At 32.6% G+C, this 11,339-nt stretch overlaps 1 protein-coding gene across 1 annotated transcript; it reads left to right on the forward strand.

Moving 5' to 3' along the window:
* Positions 1-3,909: 3,909 nt before the first annotated feature.
* Positions 3,910-4,647, forward strand: LOC113711499 (late embryogenesis abundant protein At1g64065-like). Its single transcript, XM_027234660.1, has one exon. It carries the CDS (start codon positions 3,910-3,912, stop codon positions 4,645-4,647), a length of 738 nt encoding a protein of 245 aa, XP_027090461.1.
* Positions 4,648-11,339: the final 6,692 nt, after the last annotated feature.

Here is an 11,339-nt window from a genome sequence, read left to right on the forward strand (position 1 = left end):
ATATTTGTGTCATGTTTGTTTGATGTATTTTTTGCCATTAATGCAAATTTATTGAATGAAATGATCTTTTCTATTAAAAAAAACGTATTAGTAAAAACAAAAAAGTCAAAAGCTCAATCGAGACTGTTGAGAAAGCGTACATTCATTTAATATCTATTTGAGAAAAAAGAAATTTTAGGAGGAAAAAATATAAAACTAAGAAGCTTGATAAACTCACATGCCAATCTAAAACTTGTAGTTTTCGATGTAGATTTATAATTAAAAATGACCAAAAGATACACTGGAAAAATAAAAAATGTATCTATAGAAAAAGAGGTTATACTTACATTAATGGACAACAATGACAGTGTATACACTTCTACTGTTGGATGTATGACAAATAATATAAATTTAAATTTAAAATCAAAATTTTGACATATACATTAGAGTAAATTTTATATATTACCAGTGTATACATTATCACGGTTGGATGGATGACATTTGAATTTCAAATTCAAATTTTGTACATGTATCATATATCTAATGGTAATCGTGTATATACTGATAGTGTATATAAGATTAATCCTATGCATTATATATCCAACTTTGATAATGTATATAAGCTCAACTTATTTAATTTAATATATGTAGCAAAAAAGACTGAGCAACTTTGAAATTCTCACTTGCACGGCAGTGTATCCTACATGACCAATTCCAACTAATACTTATCAGTGTTAGATAATGTATCCTATGCTCTATATATACACACCGGTGGATTAAGCTTAGATCTCGACAATACCTTCATCTCAAACAAAATTAAACAGCAAGAGACTGCAAATTCTGCTCCATTCTTTCCTGCTATATAATAGAAATGGCTGAGAGAAGGAACGATCAACAAGTTCATCCCTTGCCTCAAAGTTATAACACAGCTTTTAATGTTAAGCGTGACCAAGAGTCCGCTTCCGGTGACTCGGACGAGATTCGTCGCAAGAAGCGTCTCAAGTACCTTGCATACTTTGCCGCCTTTGTTGTGTTTCAAACTGGCATCATTGTGTTGTTTTCTCTGACGGTAATGAAAATAAGAACTCCTAAATTTCGGGTACGATCATCGACTTTCGAGACTTTTGATGTTGGTACGACTACAAATCCTTCATTTAATTACAGGATGAATGCTGAGCTTCACGTGAGAAACAACAATTTTGGAACTTATAAGTTCCAAAACAGCACAATATATTTCCTACAATGGCACACCAATTGGGGAGACCTTGGTTCCTAATAGCAAAGCAGGATGGCTGTCGACTAAGAAGCTCAATGTTGTGGTGGACCTCTCGTCAAGCAATTTGCCTAGCAATTCACAACTAGGAAACGATCTCGACACTGGAGTTTTGAAATTCAATGCTCAATCCAAATTGAGTGGAAAGGTGACTTTGACGTTTATGTTCAAGAAGAAGAAATCCACAAACATGGACTGCATCATTACTATTGATTTGGCTCATAGAGCAGTTCGAGATATTAATTGCATTTGAGATTAGAACCTATATGGATGATCCACCATACTCTACTTTTATCTTGAAATTGTATTCATGCTTTTCCTCTTAAAGATTGTTCACTATTTTTACCTGCCTTTGATTTCAGGATTTTGTAGTTTCTTTTCCGAAGCTTTTGGGGGGCTTTGTTACCAAAATTGTTTTGTTTGTGACTTTTGGGCTGGTTCTTGATGTACATGTTTTTGGGCCTGTCTTGCTTGATGTAGAGTTTGCTAAAGTTGATTATGAAAAGTGATTATAAAAAAAATAAATTAAAATTATTCTTGAGTAGGTTATAGATTTTAACTTTCGTAATTTTTAAAACCCAAACTTTAGATGCAAAAGGAAACAAGAATTACACCAAAGAAATCAATTATTCAAATCAAAATCTAAAATCAAGTATTATAACAAAAAGACAAACCCTTATGTTACCGATAATATTCCTATTATAAACGAGGCTTTTGTGTATATGCCTCAACCATTTTGCGCTTCTATGAAAACGGAAACGAAAACGAAAACGAAAACGAGGCTGTTGTAGGCAAAGCATTTTAAATTATTTTGAATTTTGACTTTATTTGCTAAACAAGATAATTCAATTAAGCAAAACTGTAGATCTATTCATCTGCAAATCATTCATACGAAATTCTTTGTGAAATCCAAATCTGTAAATCCGAAATGGTCAGCGAATTGATGGATCTTTTTGACATTAGACATGCCAATTGACAAACAGAATTTCTTTCTTTTTGAAAAATAAAAAAGGAAAGGGAGAAATTTTTTTTTTTTTGAGTCCGAAAAGGGAGAATTGAAGAAATTTTTTTTGAAATTATGCTTTCATCAATGTGCCCTAGCCAATGGAGCTAGAGGTGTAGGGACATGGGGCAACCGCTAAAGCATTGACCCCTACACTTGGAAAAGCAAAAGAATATACATACATACATACATACATATATATATATATATATATCTAATGTTATATTATATTCTATGACATTATACTTTATATTATATTAAAAGTGATAGGTTAATTTTATGATTTAGGTTTTTTTAATAATATCCTTGACCTAAATAATTCATACTTGTTATAATTCCTCAATTTATTTCCATTTTAGCTTTTTGTTTAAAGGTATTTATGTAACATCAATGTAGAGGTCTTACATTAGGAGAAAAAAAAAACGTAATCGTATGTGCCAATAAATGTATACTTTGTCCCTTCAAAGTGTGTTAACTTATTGCACTATGCCTTTCCAAATGTTTAATTCTCAACTAGCTCCCATATTGTAATCTTGGCTTTGCCAACTAACCTTTTTTTTTCTTTTCCGATTCAGAAATCAAACTAAAATTGACGAATTTTACCATAATATTCCTTGACATCAAGAATTAATCTACCACAAAAGCAATTTTAATTGCCTCCTAATTGATACTTGTGTTCTTCTTGAGTAATTTTCTATTTTTCTAAATTATATTATCTTTCTAATATACACTACGACCAAGAAAACACATCTGGATTTTCAATAAATTCCCAAATTTATTAGAAAAACTATATATGATGTTAACTAGTATTAAGGCTCTCATTACTAAGCCTAAGTCACTTAGTTATGCTTTCGTTCAGTCAATGACTGCAACAGGTAATGCATATTACACTTGCGCCAACTATTTTCACTGAAATAAATAAATAAATACTGGAAAGAACTGACCCATTCTATCAATTAAAGAAAAACCGAAGGAAAGCTGACTTATTAGCCGTTGTACGGCTGCAAATCGGGGCAATGGTCAAATTTAAGCGAACAGTCAATTTTTAGAGAAAGCAATACTAGTCTTTTTTTTTTGCTCAGACACAGGGGTATCCGGGCCTTCGCCCCGACTAACCACAATACTAGTCTTCATATGAACATAGTTGAGTTTTTTTTTTTGTGAAAAATATTTGCGGGTAAGTGGTCATGATTTCAAATTTCACAACTTTGTGCACCAGCAATAATCGAATAATAAATGAATGAGAAAATATAACTTTTTTTTAAAAGCTTAATTCAGGCAAATATAGTTCTATATGTGTATCTGAGATTGAGTAGTTTCAGGGATATTTGTCAATTATTAGAATTAAGAAACTAGACAAAATCGCATATTTATTTGATAATTTAGTAGTAATCTTAGATTTTGTTATTTAACTAAAACTGACGCAAAAAGACTGAGTCACTTACAAGAAAGTTGATCTGACGACGTTTAAGCTTTCAACTTTGCGACCCCTTCAAACTAATATATCTAAGAACCAATTATTGTAAGCAGATTATTTGTGTATGCCCTATATATACCAGGGTATTAAGCTTAGATCTCCACAAAACTTTCATCTTAAGACAAATTCAAGCACAAGAATTTTTAGTCGAAAACCTCTCGTTATACAGTACTTCAAATGGCTGAGAGGAGAAATGATCCACAAGTTTATCCATTGTCTCAAAGTTACAATCACAGCACAGATTTTAATGTGAAGCGTGATGAAGAGTCCGCTTTCAGAAAGCAGGATGAGATTCGTCGCAATTACAATGCGAGTCTCAACGTCACGAGGGATGAAGGGTCGGATTCAATAGAGTCGGATGAGATTCATCGCAAAAAGCATTTGAAATACCTTGCATATTTTGTTTCCTTTGTTGTGTTCCAAACTGGTATCATAGTGCTGTTTTCTCTAACCGTGATGAAGGTAAAAACTCCCAAATTTCGGGTAAGATCAATAACTTTCGATCACTTTGAAGTTCGTACAGCTCCGAATCCTTCGTTTAATTTTATTGCAAGTGTCGAGGTTGGTGTGAAAAACAAGAATTTTGGAACGTATAAGTTCCAAGATAGCAAGATGTATTTCTCCTATGATGGCATGCCAATTGGGGAGGCCTTTGTTCCTGATGGTAAAGCTGGATGGCTGTCAACCAAGAAGCTAAAAAATCTGGCCACGGTACTCTTATCAAACAATTTGCCTACCAATTCACAACTCGGAAATGATCTCAACTCTGGAGTCTTGAAGTTGAATGCTCAATCCCAATTGAGCGGAAAGGTGACTCTAACGTTCATGTTCAAGAGGAAGAAATCCACAAACCTAAATTGCAACATTACTATCGGTTTGGCTGACAAAGCTGTTCGAGAAATTGACTGCAATTGATATTGTAATGTACATGGATGATTTACCATAGTCTATTTTTACGTGGGTATTTATTGCTTTTTTTTTTTTCTTTGAGGTTCTTGATTAATTTTACATTTTTCAGGTTTAATATTATCTTTGGTAGGTAACTAAGGCCGCTACATTTGTATTATGATAGTCACCAAATTCATGTTACATTTATTGTCAAATATTTGCCCTGTTTGGTTTTGATGCAAAAAAAGCGTTCTGTGCTTAGGGAGGTTTTGCATTTTAACCTCAAAGTTTATTTTATCAGCAAGATTTACCCCCAAAGCTACCAATTAACTATCATAGCTAATTACAAGGTGCATGAAAGAATTGGTCTTTCTTCTTCTTCTTCTGGCATTTTTTTTGTTATATTTTTCCTCTCAGACTCCTATGATGGAGCCATCTAATATTCCCTGTTCCCTTCTGGAGGAATGCGATAAGCCCCTACCTAGAAAGATCGCGCCTTCACCTTCACTCACGACTGCCTGATACAGGCATGTTGGGTATAAAAATGCAGTTGAATTGTTAGAGGAGAAAAGTCATCTGGTCCAACTAGTACGTCGAAGGATTAATTACACTTCACACCCATTAACATGTATTGAATTCTGATTTTGTAACCTAAATTTCAATTTTGAATACACTATTTGAGTCTAATTGTTCATATTGTAAGGAAGGAAAAAAATTAATGGAAGTAAGGAAGTCTTCATTATCCATTACTCAGGTATCTCCATATTGTTCATTTCTTGCCTTTTTCACTATAAACAATCAAAAATTAAGACCTAATAAATCATTAGCAACAGCACAATATTGTACTTCTTCAACCGGAAGCTCTTATTGTTCAATTGTAATTTAGCTATTTCATCGTCCTTCTTACCCATGGAGTTCAGCAATCAATTCATTACATCCAGGGCATAGTTTGGGGTCACATCAATTCACTTTATTAAATGAATGTTTGACACATCTCCAGAATCATCTTCCAGGTTTAGGTTTGGATTTATTCTTGCTGAAAGGGTTCCAATTTTTTTTTTTTGGGTTCTTTTCCTTTGTTGGGGAATTTATTTTAACTTAAGATCGAAACTGGAATTGACAAAAGGAGGCAAAGTTCCTCTTCTCTATTTTTTCTACTTTTTACTGTGTAATAGTTAAATTGATGCATTGTTTGCACATTCGTTGCTTGCATTAGTTTTAGTTACAGTGTTGAGGATTGGACTCAAGTATGATAGACTCGAGCGCTTAAGATATAGTGCGTCCAAAATTGAAATTTATGATGCAAAATGATAATTTGGTACAACTTAAAAGCTCCAAAGAGGAACTAGTAGTCCTAAATTGAATTAGCAAGTTTGAGGAGCCCAAACAAAGAAAAAAAGGGTTTCGAGGAGCTCTTTGAACAGAAGACAGAAGAACAAATTGTATACCCTATCAATTATTATTCTCTAACTCAGAGCAAATAAAAAGAAAGAAGCAAAACATAGTTGGCACTAACCGAATCCATTGTGGAATGATTGGTTAGTTTTTTCTCCTGATCCTGCATTCACCGGCAAAAGGAACATGAAAAAAAATGCAAGTTATAAGTGGTCTTCTTAAAAGTCATGCAACACTGGCATAACAAATCTGTGAAGTTACACTCATTTTATGCAAGTTACAAGTGGGATGAGAAGATGCAAGAATATATATATATATATATATATATATATATATATATATATATATATATATATATATTAGAAGTTACTTTCAAGACAATTAATTACTAAAATGCAAAACACAATCTAAGAGGAAAATTTGGATTAAAAAGATGTGATTACAAGAGAGTATAAGAGAAAAACAAGTTCTATTAGCTTTTACATACTTCTAGTTGCTATAAAATTTAGTTTTGGAGTGCAATCACCTAACCCTTTTATCATTTTCTCTCCCACAGATTTCTTACAGCAGTACTTGATTATATAGGGAAAAATACTTCACAATAAAGACTTATTGTATGGGTTCCCCTTTATCACCAATCAACAATACTATCCACTAAAAAAGTTATCTTATTCCTGCAATGACATGATTAATTAGAACACACCCCAAATTTTGTGCAAGGTTTCTAGATGTAATGCTGAAAAGCCAAGCTATTTGACTCTCAGCTGAAAATAGTAGTGCGGTTAAATAGATCAACAAACTTACAAGTTTGCATTGTGTAAAGAGATGGTTAATTTCTTGAATTTTCCTATCACTTAACATTACACGTTTTGCTTTTTATCCTTCTCTATCAAGATTTCTACATGCAAAATAGTAGGACCGGAAAGTCTGTTTAAATAGACAGACTATCTCACAATTGTATGATTCTCGTAAGGTGGCACATTTTTGTGACATGATTAACATTTTTTTCTAAATCCAACTGTGGAGTCCACATTTTTTTGGAAATCGTCTATTTTAGACCCCGTCCATATCAAAATGACAAAATACGATCTATGCTCATTTCAAGATGTTCATATTCCTTCTATTTCTTCCCTTTCTTCTTTCCCTTAGCTGACTCTTTCCCCTATTGAAACTTCATCTTATCCTTATGATGGTGATAAGCACCATTTGGTCAGACTTTTCTTTGAGTTTCATCCAACAAGATACGATTACAGTTATATGTCAGTTTACTCTGATCATAAGAAATATTGGTTAATTCCTGAGCTAACCACACAATCAATATCAGATAAGACTGTGTTGCATCTTTCTGGGATTAACATTAATTTTATTTCTAGAGATGGATCTTTAATCACTTGCCAATTAACAAAAAATTCCGAATTTGGAAAGAGCACTTGCCTTCCAAAATCAATGCCTACCCAGGAAGTATTGGAGACGGGGGATCTTAGGTAACGAATTCTTCATTGGTTTTCCTGTTGAATTGAAGCGGCATGGAAATCAACTAAAAATGTTGATATTTTTTGGCTACTAGGTATATGTAACACCATAGTTATTAAACCCGACCCGGTCCGGCGGTCGAATCGGTCAAACCGGTGGACCGGTCATTGGACCGGGCCGGGTTTGGAATCAGATCGTTTGTGCAAAGAGACCGTTGACTTAGTCAACGACCCGGCGGTCGAACCAGGTTAAACCGAAAATCCGGCCGATTTTGGCCGGTTTTGTCACTAACCGGATTTTGTGGAAAAATCATATTGCTATTGTTGGAACTCGAACTTCGGACCTTTGCCCCAACACTACCGCCTGCTTACCACCAAACTACTTCCATATATGTTGATATAGTAGCTTTATTATGATATATAAATGTTTTTTCAATTCTATCTTTTTTTCTCTAAAACAAATTTATTTGGAATCTTTTAATAAAAATTTATTACTCTCCAAACTCTATAAGTTATAAAATGGATTCCAAAAATAACATATTACATAATTCATTTAAAGACAAATATTATTTTTAATAATTTTTTACACTTAAAATTCATAAATAAGCTAGATAATTACACTAAATATAGATAAAATTTTACACTTGAAGTTTGGTATATTAATAAATAACTTTATATTTGATTGATTCTTATATGAATTAATTATTTTATAACAAATTAAATTAAATGAGCTTTTGTTATGGCATTATTTATTACAATTTATATCATATATCTTATATAAATAATTATGAAATATAATATTTAAATATATGTAGTGACCCACCGGTTCAACCACTCACCCACCGGTTAAACCAGTAACCCATTGACCCACCTCCTTCGCCGGGTTCCTTCCCGGGTTGGGTTTAATAACTATGTGTAACACAGTCACACTCGTAATCGCCTTAATATTTAGGAGCCTGTACAATATTGCAGAAAGTTTATCTCATCAGTAAAAGTTAAAGTGTACATTAAAAATAATAAACTAATAAATGCAACTATCATCCAGGATATAATTATAATTTGATTATGGCTCTGTTTAACTTGGAGTTTACTTTAGAAAAGTAAAGTTAGTTAAGGAAAACGTATAAATGCAAAGGAGGATAATAATTATTAGTTTTCACATTTACATAGTAGATTGGTGTGATTTAAGTGTGTTAACATGTGCTTATTGAGCATCCTTTGAAAAAACGCTTCGATTATTTCAATAGTGGTGTTATACAACTTATAAGTTAACCAACTGAGTTGGCTCAATTGGCCACTCGGAAGGGATAAAAGTCTCTTTTTGGTTGTAGGTAGGTAAGCGATTCGAAACTCCTTACCTGCATTTCCCATCCAAGATTTTCTAGAACATTTTTAGAAGTAATTTAGTTTCCTTCAAGTTCTCTATCCCCCTCTCCCTCCTAGGAGTGTGTAAAATAAAAAAAATTCCAATTTACCAACTGAATTCGAATTGAATTCTAAATTTTTGAAATTGATAATTCGGAAGTTGGAACTGAAATTAGGTTTTTCGATTTCGAATTATGTAAGTTTGGTTCGAATTCGGTAATGGGATTTTTCAAATCGAAAATCGGAATTCCTATTTCAATTTTAAATTCGTTTTTCATATATATATAATATTTATTTATATATATGTAATATAAAGTTTATATTATAATAATAATTTTTATATTCCTGAATTTGGTGATTTGGAATTCCTATTTCAATTTCAAATTCATTTTTAATATATATATATACATATAATATTTATATATATATGTAATATAACATAATAATAATAATAATTTTTATATTCCCGAATTCGGTGAAATTGAAATTTACCAAATTCAGAATTGAATTCAGAACGAATTCGAATTCGGAGTTGGCAAATTTGACAAAATTTCAAAAAATTCCGATTTCAAAGTCCTGAATTATCGATTTTGATTCCGATTCATACCCTACACCCTCCCCTTTGCTTTAGTCTGTTATGCATTTATGGTAAACTGCCACTAAACTGAGTCCAGTAATAAGCTTCCAGTCAATGATAGCATCAAGTGAAGTGTAAACTTTGATGAATATTCTTTGACTTGAGATGTGGGGCATTTTCAAAGTAAGGTGGCTTGACGGAATATTTCAACAAATATTTACTCTCAATCAGAGAACTGGCTCATTAGCCATTCCAGAATTGAATATCGAGCCCAGTAGTCAAACTTAAGCGAAAAAAAAAATCATTTTAAAGAACCGTCTGAGCCTTAAAAAAAAAAAAAACATTAAAGAAGGATAAGCTGCTCTTCAGGTACCATAGCCTAGGTCTCTAGTCACATTTTAAAATAGTCAGGGGTTCAATTATTTTGAGTTTGTAAACTTGTAGTAGTCGAATTATATATTTGTAAAGAATAGAATTTAGAATCTTAATCAACGCAACGGACAGAAAAAATAATCAAGGCAAGTACTGTATCAAATACCTATTGGAAAATGCGTAGCTTTATGAACAAGATGCCAATTTCTTGAATTTTAAAGCAAGAACAATCAAATATCTATTGGAAGATTTTGTAGAAGCTTGAGGCTTAGGTATTCACCCAAAAATGACCTGAAAAACACGAAAAATTAAAGAAAGTGCACACTCAGTGGTTATACATACATATTTATAAGAGCAGATTAAATAAATACATGTAAAGGAATAGAGGGGAGCAAGTCTAGTTTTACAAAATGGGTGCCGGTGCGGTTGTGATTTTGTATGATTCGATTCAATTATTGTAATTATTACATTATTTGATGTACATTCATGTTACATTATTATATTGATAGAAAAGTGATATACATAAATAAATTACTTCACATGTATTTACTATAACATTATAATGTATTTGTATACCAAAAATTTGAATATGTATAATAACCGTATACAATCGCACACAATACTACACTGGCAGTCTGCAGACGGGATCCTCTGTCCAATTTTCTGTGTCCAATTTCCTGTCCAACACAAAACTACGTAGTTCCACTTATTCTTGTGGCTGACGTGGCACATAAAAATAAATGCCTGTTTGGCTCCATTATACTTTTGGATCTCTCTTCTTTTTTGGATTTCCTTTATTTACATATCTTTATAACAATTCCCAAAACCCTATTACTACCATAACAATTCCCAAGGCATTGACATCTGAAACAACAATCATCGTTTATGGCCATATTTACTAACATTTATCTAATGCAATACTGTATTTATCATTATTCATTTTGGTTATAGGAACAACAAGCACGTCACAAATGTTATCTATTTTTGATAGTTATGGGAAAAGGTTACAAGAATTTACTTTATTCTATACGGGTGGTGCAAAACGCAAAAGCATAGCAGATCACAAATGTCTAATAATATTTCTGGCTTGACACTAATTTGATTTCCACTTTCTTCATCTGATCTCCCAGATTTACTGACAGCTTGAGCAACGCTATTAGGTGGGCATGAGGATGTTATGACATCAATCAAATGACCCAAGTGCTTCTCATAGAAGATGTCGATGATAGACTCTCTCTGCAACATCATAAAAAATGCTCAAACAGGATAAACAATTCAAAGACAACGCAATCAAATCACAGCACCTTCTACTTTCCCCGGTTTAGCAGTGATCACAAAAATCACTGTATGTGAAAAGGAAATATATAATTCCATAAAACCAAAAATAAAAAAATAAAGTGGCTAAGCATATAATCTTCTAGGCATTGACATCTGAAACAACAATCATCGTGAACCAAATTGCAGCACATATATTTGTTTACCACCGCAATCCGTATGCCTTATAAAATGTGTGCATGTGGGTGGGGTGGTGTTTTTTT

Source organism: Coffea arabica, chromosome 10e (genome assembly GCF_036785885.1).
Source record: "Coffea arabica cultivar ET-39 chromosome 10e, Coffea Arabica ET-39 HiFi, whole genome shotgun sequence".
NCBI classification, from domain to species: Eukaryota; Viridiplantae; Streptophyta; class Magnoliopsida; order Gentianales; family Rubiaceae; genus Coffea; species Coffea arabica.

Bases quoted from the DNA above. Each gene is read 5' to 3' on its own strand.
- LOC113711499 (XM_027234660.1), top strand. From the start codon at position 3,910: ATGGCTGAGAGGAGAAATGATCCACAAGTTTATCCATTGTCTCAAAGT.